The following is a 21,124-nucleotide window of genomic DNA, read 5'->3' on the forward strand; positions in this document are numbered from 1 at the left end:
ACTCTATTTGTCAAAGTTGATCTTCAATTGTTACACGGAAATTGTCATCCAATCGATCTACTCTTAAAAAAAATCTCTAATAACCTAAAAAGCAGTGAAAATATTTCTCTTCTCTTGAGATTTATTAATTCCCCACCAAAGAGAGATAAATACGATAATGACAAATATTATATATGAATTAAATAATTATCTATAAATCTGACGAAAGGACTACTAAACTTTTTTTTAAAAAAAATCAAACCTATTTTTACATTATTATTCCTCTCCTTACCTTTTTGATTTTAATACAATGGCGCAAACACAATCAAGTCAAACCAATTATCCAGTTATTGATATAGATCCACACTTTAAACGAGTAGTTAGATATTTTAGACCTTCAGATTATGTGGTATGGGCAGGTGTTACTGCTTCCGGGCCTGCTTTTATGTTAATGATGGGTAAGGAAATAGGTTAATTTTTCGATAATTCTTGTTAATAATAATTTTATGTTTGAATAGAAAGAACAGGTGGTCCTTCAAAAGGGTTACCAATAGCATTAAAGCTCTCCACAGTGCTTGGTTTCTCAGCAGGATTTTTACTTTCTTATCAAAGAAGTAGTTGTAAGTACCTCCTATATCTTTTATCTTTTATAATTTAATAAAATTATTTTTATTAAAGTTTCTCTCTTTTTTTTTCCAAAGTAAGATTTTGGGGATGGACAGAAAATTCCAAAGAAATGGAAAAAGATAGAGATGAAATGGCTAAACTACTTGAAAAAGGTGAACCACTTTACGGGCCTGAGCACATGGATGAATTTAATCAAAAAGCTTCTTCGTGGTTTTCGAAATATTCTGCTTTGAAATTTTGTAAGTATATATATATACATATATATTTTTTTTAGAAAAAAAAACATTTTTTTATAAAATATTCTTTATTTAGCTTCTATTCCTTGGTTTAATTTCGCTAACCATCGTTCACATGGAGTTGATCCAAAAAAATATGAAAATAATTAAAAACGTCACATTGTTGAATAAAATATTAAAATTTATTTTACTTCTTAAAAGATGTTATTTTCTTAATCACCCGCCCAAGAATAAAATACCCATGTAATTTAAATATAAACGGAATAAATTATATATATCAAAGAATTTTTTTTTTCCTGTCACAATATCCTTCCTCTATTTGGAATTTCAAATTAGGTATATGAGTAATAACGAGGCTTCAACTATTATTTCGCTTTCTATAGTTAAGCATTCCTTGATCTCTTAATGATTCAAAAATAAGTTAATGAATTAAAATGAACAAAATGCATTGTTCCTTTCCTGAGGCAGCGATTCACCTGTATAAAATTTCACTTTTTTTAAATCGGTTCGGGAGTCCACCGCTCTTCAGGCTTAGGTAATTCACCATTTGACCTATAACTAACTAATTCTTTCTTATTCAAAACTCTAGCACCTTCTATAGTATATAATTCCATATGATTTAATTTTTGATTATTTTTTGCTAATAATCTTAAATCATCATAAGGTAAAGGATTTAATTCATACATGATGTCTAATATTAATTCTTCTAACGTGTTAACGTATTTTGCGAATAATGAAATAATTAATACTGGTGATACATTATATAACTTCATCGTTAATTTACGTATTGGCGCTATTGGCGTGTTAATGATAGAATCCGAAGAGAAAGAAGAAGGGGGAGTTGTTGGTGGTGTAGAAATTTGTAAAGATGGATTTATCTCTCTTAAACATTCAAAGGGTTCATCGAAAATAGAAGATTCTTTGTGATATTGAAAATTAATTTCTTTAAGTCTTCTACCGTTAATAAGTAAATGGCATAAAGTTTTTTTTGGAACACGAAAATCAGGTGAATGACTACAAGATAAATCAATCTTTTGTATGAAAATTGCGTAATCAACAAAAGTTTTTCCTGAAAAGAGCAGTATATCAGTAATTAAACGCCAGCGCAATGGAGTTTTTGGTCCAGCACCCCAATAACGATCACCCAAATTTTCCCAAATTAATGGAACCGTCAAAGAAAAAAATTTTCTATTTTGACAAAGACAATTTAATAATCGAGGAGTATCAAGATGCGAAAATATTTCTTCTAGTAATTCTGTTGGAAGTGTTGAAATTTCTGTTATATTTGACATGATGTAAGAAAGAGGGAGATTTCAATTCTTTAACTTTCTTTAAAAGAAAAGGAATAGATATTTAGGGATTTATACAAAATACTACCACCAAAATACTACTTTACGAAAAGTGAAAATATGATAGCAAAGAAGGGAATAAAAAGAAAAAGATCTGATTGGTATTAACTGCTAATAAATATAAATCAATTAAAACAATGAAAAATGCATGACATATTACCTTTGCCAAATAAGGGTATTTGTGATCATACGACTGTGGCTACAAATCAGTATAATAAATTAATTTTTTCTAAGAAAAAAAAAATCATTGTCTCAAATAATGTCCTCAGCAACAACAGAAAAAGCTGTCGATTATCTTGTTAGTCAGAAAACAAGTGTAGAGACGCCAAGGTCATTGAATTTTTTTATTAATGTTTATTTATTGTACTTTATATTAAAACTTTTTTGAACAGGGGAGTACTTTTTAAGCTTTATTCACATACTATTATGATGATAATTCTTCCGCTTTCTACCTACTATTATACTTCAAATTATTACTTTGAAGGTATTATTTTTGAATTTCCCTCGAATTTCATTCAAATGATACTCATTCTTTTAATTATAACAGGAGAAAATAAAACAACGTATGCCGCACTTGCAGCTGCCGGAATTGCAAATGTTGTTGTATTTTCTTTTATAATCACAGCAATTTGGGAGGATTATTCTAGTAATACACAACAAAAACGAAATAAAGAAGATTAAATAATCATCACAATCATCTTAATTTGTATAATAAAAAAATAATTCTATAATCTTAAAAAATTGACGTTTACAATTACATTATATTTATTTTAATACTTATAAATTGTAATTAGCCTTTATGTATTGTATTTATTATTTTTTTTTCATTTCTCAATTATAATATAGTATAATATATTTATATTTAATCTTTATCAAACTCTATATCAGACATATATATAATTCGTTTTATATATAAGATATTTATATTCCAATGAATTATATTACCATTTCTTATCATCAAAAAGAAAATTAACCAGTTTTCTTTTTAGATGACTTTTTCTTTTTCTTTTTACCACTAGATAATGAAGATGGTGATACCTCAACATAATCTTCCTCTTCTTCTGTTAATGCACCACCCGAAGCTCCAACAGCATCTATATTACCAGATACTTGAGCCTTTTTTTGTTTAGTTTGTCCATCATCTCTTTCACTATCACTTGATACCATTTTCTTAACATTATCTTTTTTTTTCTTTTCTTCATCACTGTCTTCGGCTGTATAATTAAACACTTCTTTTAATTGATTTTTCACAATACCAGTAATTAATACAGACAATATACATGCGGGTGAAAGATAAAGTAACGCTGGTTGAGCAGCTTTAAATGTGTGCATAATTACTATGGTTGTAACAAGACCCAAAATATACGCTGTAAAACAAGTATTAAAATAGGGTGTTGGAAATGCAGAAAATTTTTTAGCATTGGGGTTCTTTTTTAGGTAAAGGCTATGATCAAAGCGAAGGCAAAGAGCAACATAAATCCCTAGGAGTTCGCGTGATAAAAAATTAAAGATCAATATAATTATTTTTCCTGGCTCAATATAATTTGATTAATTTGTAAAAAAAACCTTACCAGGAATAACAATATCACCCAAGCCCAACATCGTAAATTGTATAGTCTCATCGGGCAGTAATCCTAACCATTGTTTCGGCCAGACGACTTTAATAGGCGCATCAAAGCTTTTGGCAACGGTGACCATTACCTCTGTACCAAATACCCAAAAAATATCATAGAAAAATAATCCGCTTAAAAGAATCATGCCAGTCTTAAATGAATCGATAGATAACATTTGAATTGCATTAAATGCAAAAGCAAGTCCAAAGATATTAGAAGCGATCCAATTTTTGGTCGCTACGTAATATGCGGTAAGGATAAGTGAAACGAAAAGTGTAACGAGATGTATAACTGTAAAAGTGCCCTTATAAATCTCTAAAATTGAATAATGTACTGCAACGGTTAATAATATGATTAAATATATAGTCAAGAAATTTAATTTAGATTAATTACATACCTTTAGATTTCTTTGTTAAGACAAACTTGTAAGCATCTAGTTTAAGCCCACTACCGTTTTTGATAATATGTACACCAGCGTTCGTCAAAGCAATTACCCCCAAAAATGCAAAATACCCGGTAACAAGATAATTCACATATTCTTTATCTAGTAACTTAAATACTAGATAAAGTGAAAATAATACAATGGAGCCAAAAACCGGAAACATATAAGCATCTTCAGTTGATAAAGACTCGAAAGATGATTCATCCTCTGAAGAAGAATCAGTGTCAGGGATTTGTTTAGAGGTTTTTTTCTATTATTGCGACAAAAACAAAACAAAGCTTTAGTAAACTATTAAAACTCTTTGACGTGCTCAGTAGTTCATACCTTAGGCCACTTTACCGAGGCGAATGATCCATAATAGATCGGTACCACCGCCATGGTACCCAAGGCGACGTATGCGATCAGTAGACTAGTTTCCATTATTTTTTTTTTTTAATGCAGTAAACAATCGAAACAAGTTGAAGAGTTTTAAGGAATGTATGTTATGGTGAGTTATTAATGTTATTTATATTAATTTAAGCTGGGAGGTGTGGGCAAAATTTTTCGTTCCAGGTCTATAACAGCTGTGTTGTTGATTTTTGATTTGTTCGGAATTCGATTTCATAGTATGATAATTTGGGCATCAATTTCCATATCAGATCGTATATCGTACGTGTACAATTCCCAAATTTTATTATACTGCGCCACCAACCTCGGCTTGTGTGACATCAGTTCATAAAATAGTTTCTTTATAAATCAATCGAATAAGAGAATAGTTATTTTCTTAAACTGAAATTCTGTACATAACAGAAGAACAAAAGGAAAGCTTCGAGTAAAACTCGGAATAATCTTGAAACAATTTGTTTTTCGATTAATATATATTTTTTATAATAATAAAGAAATTTGAATAATAAGAAACAAGAAGTAGGACTTAGAAACCAATAGATGAAATTAACAGAGCAAACCAAACAAAGAACCCTCTTTTGAATACTTTTGCTCAATAATTTAAATCACAAATGGACCTGAAGTTTACATCGTTAACAATAAATTTATGGGTAGTTTAGAATTTTATAATAACGTTAGGTATCACATGTAGAGGAACTAAAAAGCAACGAGCAAAAGAAAACGTTGTAAAGATTGCTATTGCTGATTTAAATGGTTCAAAGTATTGAAAATGCAGATAAATAGACGACGTTTTGAGAACTGTTGAGGCACTTGGGCCGAAAAAAGGAATTTTGGACTGGTGTAAGACAATTGGTGAAAAATCTTCATCCATCAAAATTGTTCATGAGTTGTTGTATGTGCAACAAGACAACATAAGTATGTTGTCAAATGTATTCAAGAAATGGATGTATCTCCAGACTTAAATTTTTTTAGTATCACGATTGGCAATGATATATGGTATTCTAATTTTGAATTTCGATTTAAACCGGATGCTAAAGATTACGTAGCAATCATGCTTTTATGAATAGAAATCGTGAAACTGAAAAAGTAAATGCAAAAATTCTAGAATATAGGATCAAACAGGTCAATAGGAATCTTGAAGAGCTTAATAAAAAATAAAGGTCAACCAAGATAGAAGATGCAAACAGGACGCGTTTTGTTTCGTCCATATACCCCCGTCCTTCAATATGTCCTGAAATGAGTACACTACCTAAAGTTCCTTATTTGTATCCACTAATAAAACCAGAGGGTACAAGTTATCATCACGGATTAATTCTGCATGGTGAATCTTATTATGGTTGAACTCGACAAGGAGAAAACATTATCGTTTTAGACGTAAATTAGTATCAATACCAAAATAAGCTATATCAACCTGTTATACAAGAGATCCACACAATTTAAGTGGGCAGATATTATTACTTCTATAATCATGAAGGTGGCTATTCCGCGGAGGTTTATGTTGATGGAAAACGTTATTGTGAAAGGCAGATGCAAAAGTCAATGCATCCAATGCATTTGTAACTTGCTAGCATTATAATTTATTTAATAAAATTTTAATAACCTATTTGAAAAGATATTTGCGATAAATTGCGTTATTTGCGTTAACACATATTCAAAATCGTTATAATATTATACTACCGAAAATTTTATAGATATGTTTGCTAAAATGCTGACTGTATATGCTTTATTGATCATGATCTTTTAATCATTAAATTTTTTTTATTAAATTTGAAAAATATACTCTATAAATAAAACTTCTATTTAACCATGAAGATACAAAAATAAATATACAATGTTACAATGTTATTAAAATTTTTGTAATCTAGATATATTAGTCTCAATCCCATTATCATATAAAATTTAGTCATCACTACTAGAAGAATCACGATAATCTTTTTTTGGTTGTCCAGCGTTGTATCCCCACAAATGCTGCGTTTCTTCTAAATGACTTAATGCTTTTGTGAATACATCCTTACTAGCATTAGTTCCCCACCAGCAATCTAAATGACCATACTTATCAATTTCATGGTGTACATAATTATGTTCGCCATTTATCGTTCGTAATGTATCATAAGTCTTTTTTGTTGACATTATATCAAATCTATAAAAAAAAAAAATAGGATTTTTATTAGAACACAAATTTTTATCATACTATTCAATCGATCATATTTTTTATATATACTTACACTACATTCTCTTCTCCATGAATTAGACAGATTGGGAAATTTAATCTATTACGAACATTCTCTTTTGTGGCATAAGTATTTTGACCTTGATAATTTAGGATCAACTTCTTTCGTGCTGCAACATGAAGATGTTGCATTGTAGTAAGATTTATGGTTCCAAAAAAAGTATGCTGATTATCATGAATTTTCTGATTAAGATTTTCGTGTTGATATAATGTACCATAACACAAAGATGCTCTGTGACATAATGCACTACGACAAGTTTGACTTTTAGGTACTGGATAAAAACGTAACAATTGATCGACAACTTTGTTGAGGATATTTGTATTTGAGGATGTTCTTACATCAAATTCTGTTTGGCGTAATACGTGTTTCCAAAATGGAAGTAGTTTTAAATGCATTTTAACGTTATTCCAGAAACCAAGTATAGGATGCATTGCAACTTGAGAACCAATAAGGCACCCAACTCCTTCAATTTTCCCATCCAACAATCCCATAAATGTTGTAATTGAACCTACACAATGAGCAATCACACCAATTGTTTCAACACCAGTAACTTCTCGAACTTTTTTAACAGCAGCTGCATGATCTAATCTAATATCGTCTAATGTGGCTTGATTTTTACAAGCCGGATTTGTTGGCGATAAACGATAATCAACCAAAAATACATCATATCTATGTTCCAAAAGATAATCTAAGAAACTCTTCTTGATTAAATTAGTTGACCACATTTCATGTGACATGGCAGCACCATGCACTAAGAGAATCGGACCTTTTCTTCCACCTTGATATCTGAACAATAAGCTTTTAACACCATCCTCAGCTGTAATTTCCCATACCGACTTATTTGGTCTACATTTATGATGAAATGCTTTCGGAACTGGTTTTTGATCTGGATATTCTAAAGGAAGGAATCTGACAAATACATGTTTTAACATTGTTGACACAAAGAAATCATCGAACGTAATCATGGCTTTAATTTTCGATAAATCATTTGATCCAGTCGCCTAATAATAATTATTAATGATTAATAATTAAATTTCATATAATATTTTTCTCTTTCTATCTCTCTCTCTATAAAAGGAAAGATCTATCTTACCTTAAATGTAGTCAATTGTTTCATAAATTCGAAAGGGCTCATTTGTAATATTCCTCTGCCGACTATTTTCCTAAGATCTTCTTCCTCATCTTCTTGAGTAACATTAACTTCATCCAAATCTTCTTCTTCATCATCTCCACGTAAATATACCGTAACATATAAATTGGTAGTCTGTTTCCATGCTTCTCTCATTTTTCCATTCTTTACTAATTTATATCCTTTAAATCGATATTTTGTTCCGTCTGTAGCTTTCAAATTCAAATTGTACATCATTCGATTAGAATCGACTTTATCAGTTTCCGGGATAAATAAACGGAATTTCCCACGAGTTACAAGCAACGGATCGGGTGATAAAGCTCGACATGATATTGTACCAATAATTATTGCTGAATGATCATCCATATCAACCAATGTATCAGCGTTATAAGCAATTACTGTTAACAAAAATTGCATTGTTGAATCTGCAGATTTCGCTTGTACTAAAAATATTTGATATAATATTGAAAAATTAGAATATTATAAAGACAATATATTTGAACAATTTTAAATCTAAATCATTTATTTGCTTACATTCAGCAGTAACATAATCCGTCGATAAAATTTCGGTTGAAAAATAACCCTTCATAACTTCAGTAAAACTAATTCCACCTTCTAATTCATGATTTCTTGGTCTTTTTATTAAATCTGGTTCATTTTGCTCGTAGGATACTAATGGTCTATTATAGTCAATCTTCCTTCCAATGAGACCATAATTGATTGACCAATCACGATCTTTGGCTGCATATTCACATATCCTTTCAGCTAATGCACAAATCGTAAAGAACGGATTTACTCCAAGAGCAGTTGGTATAATCGCACCATCACACACGTAAAGACCTTCATGAACATCTTTGCTATTGCCTATAAACACTTGTCCTTTATGATTTATAACTCCGAATTTTCCATCTTTACCCATATTACAACCTCCAATGGGATGAACAGTAACCAATCCACGTCCCAAAGGTTTAGTCCATAATGGAGATGGTATGTAGGTTCCTTTAGCTTTAAGGGTAGCTTCTTCCAATACTTTATTTAATTTTTTCACAGTGTCTGAAGCACCTACACCTTTATTATCAATTTTCAATCGATCATTTACCAATTCTAATTGTCCCGTGTTATCATCGTGTGACATGACCAAGTAGGTTTGAGTATGTGATGTAGCTCCGGTATAATAACCTCCAAACGCCGATTTAACTTGTCTCCATTTTCTGGAAGCAGACTCCGAGTACGTAATATCTGGTTTGGAACCGATTGCAGTACTTCCTGATTTAAGAACAACTTGAAAAGACTTGCCCATGGCGGGAGGAACAACACCCTCTTCTATTACATAACCTTGAAGTACATTCTCAGCATCCCGACGCATATCAATGACACCGGTAATGCATGGTCCGACCGGAGCTTTCATGTTAGCTGGATCAATATTTCCTGAACCAATGCCATTAACAAAATGGTCCAAATTATAACCAAAGCCAAGTATCTAATAATAAAAATAAAATTCTTTTTAAGATAAAGTGAAAATATTATAAAGTTATTAATTTAAAAACAAACACTTACGTCACCATTTCCACTGAATCCTTTTCCTAAACGATCGCTAACTTTCAATCCATATGCACTTGATCTTAATAAGATCTCATTTGTACCAAGTGTACCAGCTGCAAGAAAAATGACTTCAGCAATAACAAAGAAAGGAGCATTCCGGCTTTCTTTTGCAAAATTAGTGCGATTGTCCTTTAAAGATATAATTAATTGATAAAGTTAATAAACAAGAATAAATACAACAATTCAATGCAATAATGTTAACTTACATCCAACCACTCATAAAATATAATATATCTTCCAGTCTTTTCACATTTTTTAATTCGTAGTACATCACACTCACAAAATATTTCACAACCATGATTCCATGCATCAGGTATATAATTCATTAGAGTGCTATTTTTGCTACCGTCGTTAACTCCTGTACAATCATTCCCTGTTAATGTGGAGGCATATTGCTGCACTCCTGCAGCATTAATACGATCTTCAAATGTAACTGTGATGGGTACTCTATAAAAATTTTTATGATACTCCTCTCCTAATAATTTAGCTTGTTCTTCTAAAGTTTTTAATTTTGGCAATTCGGGATAATGAGATGGATATTCACTTGGTTCAAGCATTTCTCTAGCTCTATCATAACCTACAATATAAAATAAACTCACATGTAAAATATATCATATTTTTTTTGTATGTAGTAAATCTATTCCATACCTCTTTTTATACTTTCGCGATCATTTTTAATTTCATCGGGCCAAACAGACATATCCCATACGCGATCATCAGCTTCAAGAGCAACATTTGCGTTTATAAGGGAAGTACCTCCAAGACTATATGATGTGATTAAAAAAAATTTAGATCGTTCATTGCGAGAATAAATCAATGTTTAGGCAACTTACCCACAAGCAACTAATGCATCTTGACTACTACCATCATGAAATCGAAACATTCCGGTTTTATTACCCATTTGCCTTTTAGGTGAACTAAATTGAACTTCTTTTAAACATTCTCTTAGCTTAGAGGGATATTCCCCGGGCCATTTTTCTTTTCCTAGTTTAATATTAAATATAATTTATCAATTTTTAAACACAAATAATGTTTGAAAAAATAAATATTTACCTCTTTCTAATAATGCAACTCTTTTACCAGCTCTCGACATTCGTGAAGCCGCAATCGCACCACCATAACCTGACCCAATGACAACCACATCGTAGACTGGTTTCATTTGAGGTACAGGTAACGAAATATGAGGGTATTCTAACTTTTCTTTAGACATCTTTAATAATTAATATTATTAATTTTTTAATTATTATTATCCAGAATAAATAATAAAAAATGGTTTTTTTTTAAAAAAAAATTCTATTTTTTTATAATTTGTGTTTTTTGATAAAAAAAAAGAAAAGAAAATGTCACGATTTTTATAGAAGATTAGGAAAAATGATTTACCCAAAAATGAAAAGGATTGGGTAAACGTGAGAATGGAACAAAAAATGGCTTTTTATTGTTAAATGAAGCCAGATGAAATGGTTAGATATTATCTGATATTCTAGATGCAGTAAGTAGTACACAACAAAACATTAATTTTCCAAAATTTTACTAAACTTGGCACGATTTTCAATGATAATGAATTTAGTTCGGCCGGCCCCGGTCATTAAAAGTTTGACTGATTTGACGAGTTGAGAGAATTGAAACCATGATGTGTTTGTAAATCAAAATTTTTAATTATTATTCTCATAAGAAATTGTTCAACAGGGTTCAATAGCTTTTAACCGTTCGTAGATCAACGCACTCAAAATTATATTTTTCTTTCCAAAAACTGTCTAGTGAAACTTCGGCTCGACTTTTATCCTTGTGCTTTTAAAAGAATAATATTTTCTTTTTATCTCTTAATTTAGAGGATAATTGTTGTATATCAGTAAATGGTAAGTGTTATGGCAAAACAATCTTATCGGTGTTTATCTTTTACGGAATATTATCGGCATAGTTGAGTTCCGTGTTCCGGATAATTATTTACTTAAAATTTTAAATATTGAATGTTGTAAAAAAAGAAATAATGAACCCATCAAACTAATCATTGTGACCATTATTTATGCTACAAACATGGGCAAGATGCGCATTTATTTTCAATGGCTTTCAATGACATTATGTGGTGAGATTTTCCTTGCATAAAAATTAACCCGTTATAACGTTGCCTACCCTCTCCAAAATTTTTTCATCGATCCTCCACGTGGATTTATCTCCCCAAGAGCACCGTAACGAAAAAGTTACAGTCAGGTGACATTTGACCTGCATTATGGCATTATGCACTAACACATGAAATGGATGCCTTTGTACTACTAACCTAAAATAGTGTAATTTCGTTCGAAAGTTTTATTGTTCTATTTTTTATTTTATTGGTACTTTTATTAACAATTAAATATAACCATTTACAAACTTGGGAAGTTGGGAGTAGAACCATCAAGTTTTAAAAAGACTTTTTTATTTATATAATACAGTATAGAAATTACCTTTTTATTGCAACTATTAATTATATATAATATAAAAATTTTAATGTTAATAATTTATTCCAGCTTATTTTACTAAAATAACCAACAATAATATAAAATCACAAGAAATGTTTAGACAAACGTTTCTCTGCATGTTTTTTTTTCTTTTATTAAGAACTATAAGCATTTTAAAAGTATGTGCGTGCTCTCATCTATTAGAACTTTACAAATAAACGTTCCTTCGCTTTTAAAAAACACCAAAACCGTTCAAGTCACGTTAGTCACGTAACCGAAAATTTATTGGTAGTGCTCTTAGTGACGAATAAGAAGTGACAAATATGATTTCACTAACAAAAAAACCTAGTAAATAGTGAAATACGGAGGGTGTGACACCTGTCCAAAAAGTCAAAAATTTTGGCTGAATTTCACCTACTCATAATTTAGGCGAGATCATAATTCTGGTCAAAATTAACGTAAATTAAGCCATATTTCAATCATCATCATTGTGATACAATCAGGGTTGCAATTTTTACAAATTAAAAAAAACATCATTTTATGTCATTATGTCATTGATACATCATTCATATACGGTATATATGTATGGTAAGGTTGGTTTATATGTAATTAATGCATCCATTAAGTATTTTATTGCTGCTTAAAGGTTTTGTCTCGTTAAATTTTGAACTAGATCACCAACTACCGTTTAATCTTAATCTGCTATCATCGTTAGAAAAATTATTACCAATCGATCGATCGGATGGGCTACTCGTTTTTATTTGATCTAAAAATTATTCGTCTATATCCGGTTTTGGCTTATACTTTTTCTTCTTTCAGCCACTTTTCTTATATTCCTATTATGAATTTCCCGTTAATATGACACGTGACTTGTAGGTATAAATGAAGCCTCAAAATTTAAAAGCTTTTTTTTTTGTTCCTTTTTCTTAGAAACAGGACATTTTCTTTTTTATTTATTCTTTTTGCCATTTTGACAATTTTCTTCACAAAAAAAAGAAATGGTTGATTGTTGTTGTTGTTGGTAAGTGGGATTCCAAAATTGTCACGTGCTGCAAGTAAGTTATTGAATAAATTATTTCTTTTTATAAAGTATTCCGGTTCGGTTAGGTACTATCATCCTTGCTGTAATCACCTTGGTAAGCTTTTATTCCGTTATTCGATTTTATTAAAAAGCTAAAAATAAAATTTAATATAATTATTCTATCGTTAAAATAGGTTATTTCAATATCAGGAGCATCCGCTTATTTAGGGAAACCTGATGGTATTACTTATTAACTCTTAATCACGCGTTAATCATCAAAAAAGTAATTTTCTTTTTTTTTGATATTAGTGATTTTGCCTGGATTTCCACATGGTGTCGCCACGCTTTTTGGATTTTTATTCATTCTTATGGCATTAATTTCGATATTTGGAATCATTGGATCATTTTTTGTAAATATATTTATTTGTTTACATTTATCTATTAACTGTTTATGAAATTTTCTTAAATTTGCTTTATGTATTGTATTTAAGAGTTCTCCTGGAGCTGTTAAACTTTTCGAATGGATGCTATGGGGATTTGTACTAGCATTCGTTATAATGGCAGGAGTTACTATTTACAGTACAATTAAAAATAAACAATTAGCAATTGATAATTGTATAGCAGATCTTCAACAAGATGCAGATAAAACTTTCGGAGACATTAATAGTTCTAATGCTGACAAAGTTGTTATAAGCGATATAACCAACACTACTACCAGCGCAATTAATGATAAAATATCAGGAAACTTTCCTGATATTTGTAAAGAACGTATAAGAATAAAAATCTGGGTTACAATTATCGTTTCTTTAATAATAACATTATTTGGGGTAAGTATGATCTATTTTTTTTTTGTAATTTGATATATGTAGCTTTTTATTTAGAGCATTTGATTAATTCTTTTTTTTTTAAAAGGCTTATTTCGCTGGAGTTGTTTCTCGTTTCGCTGATGCCATCAAACCTAGAAATAAACGTAACATTCCTACTTCTCACGTTGCTAATTTACCGGATACCAAATACACCCCAACTCTTAAAGAAGATGAAAATAAAATATCTCCTTAATAATAGATGATTAGTTTATTTTATTTATCTCTCTTTTTTATGTAAGTTTTTTAAGACAGGTCCCGTTAAAATTCTGATATCAGAAAAATATAAATATAATGTTGTCCCAATGTTATTTCTATCCTCATATATAAAATTCATCGATTACTGCCATTATAATCACATAAAATATCTATCTAGTATCTACTTCGTTATTGTTTTTCAAATATCCCCAAAAAAAAATCTTGTATTTATTCGAATGATTTGGTTTGAAATTATATCACATTACAATAATATTTAAAAATAAAATAGGTTAAATATCTTACGAATGAAACATTTGTGCCTGATTTTCATTTTTTTCTTGTTATTACAACAGTACATCCAGCAGAATGCATACAATGTTGAGCTACAGTTCCCGTATTAGTAGCATCTGGTGAAGAAGTTCCTCTATGGCCCATTACTAATACATCAATTTTTTGTTCTCTTGAAAGATTAACTATATATCTTCCGGGATCAGAATTAGAACTAACAAAACATTCAATAGGTAACTATTAAAAAAATATGTTCATTAATTTTATTTACGTTTATTACGTAATAATAATTAAAAATTAATCAAAAATTCAAACCTCTTGTGTTTTAAGTAAGTTTTTGACTATTAATTTACCATCATTGACTATTTCCTTTGCTTTTTCTTCTGCCTGAATAAAAAATTGATTATTTTAGAATTTCAATATAAAATCGAATTTGAATTTGACGATACCTTTTGTCGCTCCAAATCTATTTCATTATCACCATTTAATATATTTCCTGTTCAATTATCAAAAAAAAAAATTAGATAAAAAAAATATTTTTTTTTACGATAAAAAGAAAATAATGGCTTACGAGTTACAGCAGAATATTCACACGGAGTGCCTGCGGATAATACGCCTACACTCAATAATAATACAGAATCGATATTTGGGTTAATCAAATTTTCAAAAGCCCATAATAAAGAATATTTTGAGTGATCAGAACCATCTAATATAAAAATAAATTTGTTTAAATTATCAAGTAATTTTCATTCATTTTTTTTTTAACTTTCAATGAAATAAACTTATACCTAACGGTATTAAATATTTCTTTCCCATATCTTATATAATCTCAATTTTTTTTTAAAAAAAAAAATAAATTTCTTGGTAAAAAAAAAATAAAGTAATAAGTTAACCAATTTATAACTTTTTTTTTTTGATCACCCAACATTATATAAATACGTCATTTTTGTGACATGACGGACAATTTCCAAGTTTAGGTGATTTTTTTCTTCGTATGATAAGAATTTAGGAATCCAGATTTACAAGAAATCGGCGATTTTTCTCAATAATTGGGGAAAAAAAAAGCATGAAATAATGGATAAGCACAGGCCACACAGAAAATAATGAATTCCTCCAAACGGAAAAAGAATATTGTACAGCAGATCCTCAAATTTTGTGACATCAAAACATTTTGAATTAGTTACGTCATTATCAAGACGAAAAAAAAATCATTCGATCTCGGATTTTTTTGGCTCTTTTAAAATAAACTTACGACTGATATAAATTTTTTAGATGATATGATGTAAATACCAAATTGAAAATTCGATTTTGCCTTTTAACTATTTATATACTTTTGGCACTATTTATATACAATTGGCACAATTGGCGCAGAATTATCACGTTGATGCTAACGATGCTAACCTAAGACGAAATAGCTCACATGTTTATGCTCAAAAAAAGGTTGAAAAAGTTTAAAAAAGTTTCGATTAGAAATTCTTTTGTTTTTTTTAAAGAAATAGCCTATTAAAAAAGCTGTTTCCGTTTTTTTTTTTAAAATGTTTCATAATTGATACACAAAAAAAAGAAATCAAATAGTTAGTCATAAGTCATCAATATTTGTAATATGTGTATATTTAACAAAATAAATTGAATACGTTGTGATTATCAGGACAATATAACGAATTTGCTTTACTTTATTATTTGAAAACAAAGGTACATATTTTTATGCCATTTTCTTACGAACACAAAAGGCAGGGATATTCTATAAATTAAAAATGTGTACCCCAAACTAAGTATTTGTTCCATTTTTTTCTATTTGTCTATTTTATTTAAACAACAAATAGTATACGATCATTATAATAAATTATTGTAATAAATTATTGTAATAAATTTTTTTTTTTTTTTTTTTGATACATGTACTCCGTTATGATACATTTTCGCCTTAATCAAATGCTTCAACTGCTTATGTTTAAAGAAACTTGCATTAGTTCCACACCTTTTTTTGTTTTAAATATGCATCAATACGTTAATACGCGGATTCCTTTTTTTTTAAAAAAAAAACCTTATACACGAAATCGATTCAAAAAGGTTTCATTATTAGTTGAATCTCATTGTTATTTTTTGATATCCTAACCCTTTGTTTAGTTTGATTCTTTTTATATTCAACAATTTTATTTTTAACGTTTTCTGTAACAAATAACAATCCATTTCTTTGGTAATTCTTTTCCTTCATTACCAAATTTAGATACTTCAAAGTTATTTTTATCTAGCAAATTTTGTATATTTTGTTTACTCTTACCACCATTTTAGCTTTTCCTACCTACCCTTCGCATTTCTGCACCCGTTTTTTTCCTTTTTATTTTATAGGAAAGTGGAGAGTTTTGGCAGCGCCAAACTCAAATAAAAAAAAATATATACTTTTATTTTATAGAAAACGCTGCTCGTTAAATAGGTCGTTTATAATAAGAAAATATATTATTTGCAGAGCAAAATAAACTTTTTAGTTCCTTCTTCTGGATAGAATTAAATAGAAAAAAGTTCCCAATCTCCAAAAAGAAAAGAAAAAAAAGTAAAGAAATAATCTTTTTTTTCTTTTAAACCTTATAAAGCTGAAATAAAAAGTCTATCAACAAATGGGTCGTACTATAGCACGAACAATAATTTTCGTTGTTGCGACTTTTTTAATGGTAAGAAAAATTTTCTTTTTACGATACAAAAAATCAATTTATATCTTGTAAAATAATAAGGATCAATCATTTTTAATACTATATATATATATTATATATATCGATCTATATAGCTTTATTCGATATCGGTTGCAGCTCTTACTTTCAGTAAGATAAATAGTAAGTTAAAAAAAAAAATTTTTTTGATTTATTAAATTCCTATTTAGAAATAAATTTGTAATTTTTTTTATTACCCTCGACGAAAAATTTATATTTTTTTTTCTTTTTTTTTCCCTCTGCAGTTACTGCATTTCACCTTAGTCAACCACTATTGATCGGGTATGGTGTATTTTGGTTGATTGTTGCCCCGTCTGGGTTATGGGGAATTTTTGGATCAACTCAGGTATGCATCTATATTTCTAAATTTGGACAAGATGATTTACATTTTTTTTTTACGCGTTAAAAAATATTTTTTTTTTTTTTATACATAGGATAATACAGATTTATGTAATCGATATTTGAGGGATCATTGGTTTTCTTCTGCAGTCATATCTACAGTTGATATAATAAAAATAGTATTTTCTTTTACGATGAAAGATAATTCCATACAAAAATGTTTGAACGAAACTCCAACCGGAAATTGTGGTAAAAAAGTTGACTTTTCCCAAAAAGCGGGTTTGATCGCCTTTGGGGTACAGGGATTCCTTATGGTAATTAACCATAATTTTATTATTATTATTGTATTTTTGTTATTATTATTGTTTATATAAAAAAAAAAAAAATATTTTTTTTACGTTAGGTTGGTCTTGGTTTACTCGTATGGTTTAGTTGCAGACAACTTTCAAAAAAGAAAGATGAAAAGGCAAAGGTAGAGTTAGGACATGGCTTAGAAACACAAAATACTCGTCAATTAAATGACGATGATACTATTAATCTTAGAGTAGAAGATAGAGTTGAAACGAATCCACTTTCATCATTTAAAGATCGTCGTCCATCACAGTATAGTAAAGGGCAAAAGGGACAAAATGAACAAAAAATTAAAAAAGATAATGAAAATGTTGTAAGATCACGTGAAGAACAAGGAAGTATTAAGAATGCCAATAATGTCGATGTCAAAAATGCCGACATTAATAATACAAATAATGTCTATAATGTCGACAATATCAAAAATGTCAATAATATTAATAATATCAGGAATGTCAACAATATCAAAAATATCAAGAACGTGCAAGGATTTGACCAACAACAATATACGACACCACTACGTCCTAGAAAATCATCTGATAGACAAATGACTCCGTCTGATGAATTACAAGGATATCCTCCTCAAGGAATGAATCAAACGGCTCCAGTAAACCGTTCAAAAAGTATGGCTCCACCTGTTCGCTCAAATAGTAGCAGGTTTCCTCCCCCTCAGCCTGAATATCGATTTATACCATCCATACAACCTCCACAAGGAGTTAAAGGAATGCAAAAAAGTAGGGCTCCCATTCCTCCTTCATTTTATTATAATAGACCACCATTTCCACAATATCAACAAATGTCCAATTTCCCACCCATGTATCCATGGCAACAACAATGGCCAGGTTATAATAATAGACCAATACCACCCCAAGGAGATTTTCGTGGACACAGACGTTCAAAAAGTCAACCTGAGCTTCGCCCTCTTCCATTCCTTCCACGTCCTATGGATTATCAAATTCCTTCGAATCCTCCTCAAATTCCTAGACAAAAACAAGCGATACCATCACAAATAATTGAACGACAACAAAAAATTCCTATTGATTCAAAAAACAAATATAATAATGAAAATAAAAGTAGTAATAATTCACAAAATACTTCTGCAGCAAGTTCAAGACGATCTTCAACTTCTTCGCGGCGTAGATCATCAGTAAATGATAAACGTCCTTATTCACAAATGCATCGTACTAATTCATTACCAAACTTAAGTAATCACGAAGATTTAATGAGAAATGAAATGTTATTTGCTCCACCTGTACCATTGATTCCATCAAATTTACAATCTAATACAAAAAATAGTAACAAAGATGATAAATCTGATAATAAAAATACGCGGGAATCTCAACCACCAATAATAAACAACGATGATAAGCTCGAAAGATTTATTAAGATGTATGGTGATAAAGAATATAATATGTACAATAGATATTCACAATATAGGAATAGTAGCTGGAGCACGAATGATGATGATGATGATTATGTTCCTCCAAAGAGACAAAGACCAAAATCAGCTCAATCGGTACAAGGTGAAGCTAGCCCTAAATCTTCAATATATGTTGAAGATGGATATTATAATGACTATTATTATGGACCACCTTTAGGTGGACCACCTTTAGGTTATAACAACTACGTTTATCCTCAATATTCAGGACCAATTGGGTATAATAATGGAGAAAATTTCGTTCAAAGTAATCCGATGAATTATAATGGTGGCTGGGTCAATTATGGTCAACAAAGACCACAAAGAATGAACTATTATTATTAAAAAATGTAAAAAAAAACAGACTTTTTCTAGATAGATAGATATCTATTATGATAGAAATTTGGGTGGAGTTTTTTTTCAATTTTAAAAGTAAATAATAATTATAATTTTAAAACTTTAATACTTTCTTTAATATTTCTCTCTCCTTTATCTCGCCACCCCTTTATTTTACCACAACTATTCGTATCACAAACCCAATTGTATCATAATTTGTTAAATAATTCTTTATTTAATGTAAGATTTGTATAATTTTTAGAAAATAAAAAAAAAAGGTTGTATAGTAGGGATTTTTCTTAATTAAAAAATTATTTATCTAATTTGTAATGCAGATACAATCGTTATTAAGCTATGTTTAAATGAAATTACTATAATTGTCATGAAATACCTTTATTTAGGTGTAATATTAAAATAATTTAATTTAATTATCAAACTTTAATTTCAAAACTTATTCCGCAACTTTAGAATAATTTTTTTTTAAAAAAAAAAATGTAAAATAGATTAGCTATAAATATAAATGAATCTTTATAATAATATAATTAATTAACTTACCCACAACCTGATGCAGCCTGGGGATTATCAGAAACTTGAAATTGTGATCCAATTAATTCTTCTGTATAATCTATTTTTGATCCTTTAATCAAACCTAAAGAAATTTCATCTATAACTACTTTAACCCCATCATTCTCAAATACACTAAAAAAAAAAGAATAAATTAATATTTTTTTTTTTTTTTGTATACATAAATTACTTACACATCATCCTCTTTAATAGAATTTGAATCAATCAAATCATAAAAATATTGAAACCCATGACATCCTCCTGAATCAACTGCTACCCTTAGTGCGTTATTAAAAATTTTTTCTTGACCTGATATATATTTAAGCTGCTGCAAGAACGAAATAAAAAAAAATGCTTTATAATATTAAACAATATATAATAAATAATAAAATGATTGTTTAATCAAAGTAATTACCGTTACAGCTCGATTTGTAATTTCAATACACATATCATTTCCTTCTTCATCTTTCTGTGGGTTTTTTATTACAGTTGTAGCATATCGTCTTGATAATGAAAAAGAAAAAAAGTTATTTATTTGCGGTGTTTTAGGTATAGTTATTATTTTTGAAGGAGATAATTGAGTTATAATACTTTTACTTATTACTGAACTATGAAAAGATCTTCTTAAAAAAAAAAGATTCTGGTGTTTTGTGTATCTAAAAAACATGGTGTGTGCCTTAAATAATGAAAACATTTTGTAAAAGAAATAGAATCGTGTAAAAGAAAATTTATGCGGATAATTGATTAGTCAGAAATCTACATATTTATAGATTATTAATGATTGACGCTGATTATCTCTGTTTTTAAAATGAATACAAAAATTGAGTGTTTCATCGGCTATTAAATATCTATAACTATTTGACTGAAGCTTCGAACCAACAGTAATTTTTTAATATAATCAAACTGTATTTTATTGCTTTGCTTTCTTAACTGATCAAAACACGTATTACTTATTTTATTTGAATGTTTGGTTAATCGGACACAATACAGATTATTTTCCTTTTGACATTTGTTGGAATTG

General features: G+C 29.2%; 9 protein-coding genes across 10 annotated transcripts; 4 read left to right on the plus strand and 5 right to left on the minus strand.

The window, feature by feature from the left end:
* Nucleotides 1-94: 94 nt before the first annotated feature.
* Nucleotides 95-1,147, plus strand: OCT59_005162 (uncharacterized protein). The gene is made up of 4 exons (XM_025327482.2): nt 95-437; nt 498-599; nt 681-845; nt 919-1,147. The coding sequence occupies exons 1-4, from the start codon at nt 290-292 to the stop codon at nt 990-992; spliced, it is 489 nt and encodes a 162-aa protein (XP_025171069.1). The 5' UTR covers nt 95-289; the 3' UTR covers nt 993-1,147.
* Nucleotides 1,008-2,271, minus strand: OCT59_005163 (uncharacterized protein). Its single transcript, XM_025320551.2, has one exon. It carries the CDS (start codon nt 2,132-2,134, stop codon nt 1,340-1,342), a length of 795 nt encoding a protein of 264 aa, XP_025171068.1. The 5' UTR covers nt 2,135-2,271; the 3' UTR covers nt 1,008-1,339.
* A 179-nt stretch (nt 2,272-2,450) lies between these two features.
* Nucleotides 2,451-2,919, plus strand: OCT59_005164 (uncharacterized protein; the record flags this gene model as incomplete). The annotated part of the gene is made up of 3 exons (XM_025320550.2): nt 2,451-2,521; nt 2,584-2,675; nt 2,739-2,919. The coding sequence occupies 3 exons, from the start codon at nt 2,451-2,453 to the stop codon at nt 2,870-2,872; spliced, it is 297 nt and encodes a 98-aa protein (XP_025171067.1). The 3' UTR covers nt 2,873-2,919.
* Nucleotides 2,865-4,816, minus strand: OCT59_005165 (uncharacterized protein). Its single transcript, XM_025327481.2, has 4 exons — nt 4,571-4,816; nt 4,202-4,496; nt 3,763-4,119; nt 2,865-3,672 (listed from the first exon to the last, which is right to left on the minus strand). The coding sequence occupies exons 1-4, from the start codon at nt 4,664-4,666 to the stop codon at nt 3,161-3,163; spliced, it is 1,260 nt and encodes a 419-aa protein (XP_025171066.2). The 5' UTR covers nt 4,667-4,816; the 3' UTR covers nt 2,865-3,160.
* A 1,540-nt stretch (nt 4,817-6,356) lies between these two features.
* Nucleotides 6,357-10,908, minus strand: OCT59_005166 (uncharacterized protein). Its single transcript, XM_025320549.2, has 9 exons — nt 10,646-10,908; nt 10,426-10,576; nt 10,241-10,356; nt 9,799-10,169; nt 9,548-9,721; nt 8,525-9,470; nt 7,955-8,433; nt 6,856-7,862; nt 6,357-6,770 (listed from the first exon to the last, which is right to left on the minus strand). The coding sequence occupies exons 1-9, from the start codon at nt 10,800-10,802 to the stop codon at nt 6,530-6,532; spliced, it is 3,642 nt and encodes a 1,213-aa protein (XP_025171065.1). The 5' UTR covers nt 10,803-10,908; the 3' UTR covers nt 6,357-6,529.
* Nucleotides 10,909-12,942: 2,034 nt separating this feature from the next.
* On the plus strand, nt 12,943-14,418 carry OCT59_005167 (uncharacterized protein). 2 transcript variants are annotated; one of them, XM_025327480.2, is made up of 6 exons: nt 12,943-13,048; nt 13,118-13,163; nt 13,243-13,288; nt 13,358-13,458; nt 13,540-13,875; nt 13,961-14,418. In XM_025327480.2, the coding sequence occupies exons 1-6, from the start codon at nt 13,026-13,028 to the stop codon at nt 14,105-14,107; spliced, it is 699 nt and encodes a 232-aa protein (XP_025171064.1). In that variant the 5' UTR covers nt 12,943-13,025; the 3' UTR covers nt 14,108-14,418. The 2 variants fall into 2 exon arrangements, with proteins under 2 accessions (XP_025171064.1, XP_065997368.1); XM_066138199.1 differs by having other exon boundaries at nt 12,943-13,163.
* Nucleotides 14,088-15,301, minus strand: OCT59_005168 (uncharacterized protein). The gene is made up of 5 exons (XM_025311497.2): nt 15,186-15,301; nt 14,969-15,103; nt 14,847-14,893; nt 14,713-14,784; nt 14,088-14,634 (listed from the first exon to the last, which is right to left on the minus strand). Exons 1-5 carry the CDS (start codon nt 15,211-15,213, stop codon nt 14,437-14,439), a joined length of 480 nt encoding a protein of 159 aa, XP_025171062.1. The 5' UTR covers nt 15,214-15,301; the 3' UTR covers nt 14,088-14,436.
* Nucleotides 15,302-17,009: 1,708 nt separating this feature from the next.
* OCT59_005169 (uncharacterized protein) lies at nt 17,010-19,955 on the plus strand (the record flags this gene model as incomplete). Its single annotated transcript, XM_025320547.2, has 5 exons — nt 17,010-17,063; nt 17,177-17,222; nt 17,345-17,445; nt 17,534-17,752; nt 17,842-19,955. 5 exons carry the CDS (start codon nt 17,010-17,012, stop codon nt 19,546-19,548), a joined length of 2,127 nt encoding a protein of 708 aa, XP_025171061.1. The 3' UTR covers nt 19,549-19,955.
* Nucleotides 19,841-20,797, minus strand: OCT59_005170 (uncharacterized protein; the record flags this gene model as incomplete). The annotated part of the gene is made up of 4 exons (XM_025320546.2): nt 19,841-20,001; nt 20,095-20,238; nt 20,298-20,431; nt 20,519-20,797. 4 exons carry the CDS (start codon nt 20,795-20,797, stop codon nt 19,971-19,973), a joined length of 588 nt encoding a protein of 195 aa, XP_025171060.1. The 3' UTR covers nt 19,841-19,970.
* Nucleotides 20,798-21,124: the final 327 nt, after the last annotated feature.

This window comes from Rhizophagus irregularis, chromosome 13, assembly GCF_026210795.1.
Source record: "Rhizophagus irregularis chromosome 13, complete sequence".
Classification (NCBI taxonomy): Eukaryota; Fungi; Glomeromycota; class Glomeromycetes; order Glomerales; family Glomeraceae; genus Rhizophagus; species Rhizophagus irregularis.

Bases quoted from the DNA above. Each gene is read 5' to 3' on its own strand.
- OCT59_005162 (XM_025327482.2), top strand. From the start codon at position 290: ATGGCGCAAACACAATCAAGTCAAACCAATTATCCAGTTATTGATATA. The intron at 438-497 runs GTAAGGAAATAG...ATGTTTGAATAG, and splicing joins TGCTTTTATGTTAATGATGG to AAAGAACAGGTGGTCCTTCA. The intron at 846-918 runs GTAAGTATATAT...TTCTTTATTTAG, and splicing joins ATATTCTGCTTTGAAATTTT to CTTCTATTCCTTGGTTTAAT.
- OCT59_005163 (XM_025320551.2), bottom strand. From the start codon at position 2,134: ATGTCAAATATAACAGAAATTTCAACACTTCCAACAGAATTACTAGAA.
- OCT59_005165 (XM_025327481.2), bottom strand. From the start codon at position 4,666: ATGGAAACTAGTCTACTGATCGCATACGTCGCCTTGGGTACCATGGCG. The intron at 4,497-4,570 runs GTATGAACTACT...TCGCAATAATAG, and splicing joins CCTCGGTAAAGTGGCCTAAG to AAAAAAACCTCTAAACAAAT. The intron at 3,673-3,762 runs GTAAGGTTTTTT...GCGAACTCCTAG, and splicing joins GGGTGATATTGTTATTCCTG to GGATTTATGTTGCTCTTTGC.
- OCT59_005166 (XM_025320549.2), bottom strand. From the start codon at position 10,802: ATGTCTAAAGAAAAGTTAGAATACCCTCATATTTCGTTACCTGTACCT. The intron at 10,170-10,240 runs GTATGGAATAGA...TTTATATTGTAG, and splicing joins TCGCGAAAGTATAAAAAGAG to GTTATGATAGAGCTAGAGAA. The intron at 9,471-9,547 runs GTAAGTGTTTGT...TTTTATTATTAG, and splicing joins GATTCAGTGGAAATGGTGAC to ATACTTGGCTTTGGTTATAA.
- OCT59_005167 (XM_025327480.2), top strand. From the start codon at position 13,026: ATGGTTGATTGTTGTTGTTGTTG. The intron at 13,289-13,357 runs GTATTACTTATT...TTTTGATATTAG, and splicing joins TTATTTAGGGAAACCTGATG to TGATTTTGCCTGGATTTCCA. The intron at 13,876-13,960 runs GTAAGTATGATC...TTTTTTTAAAAG, and splicing joins TAATAATAACATTATTTGGG to GCTTATTTCGCTGGAGTTGT.
- OCT59_005168 (XM_025311497.2), bottom strand. From the start codon at position 15,213: ATGGGAAAGAAATATTTAATACCGTTAG. The intron at 15,104-15,185 runs GTATAAGTTTAT...TTTTTATATTAG, and splicing joins GAAATATTTAATACCGTTAG to ATGGTTCTGATCACTCAAAA. The intron at 14,635-14,712 runs GTTTGAATTTTT...TTTTTTTAATAG, and splicing joins ACTTACTTAAAACACAAGAG to TTACCTATTGAATGTTTTGT.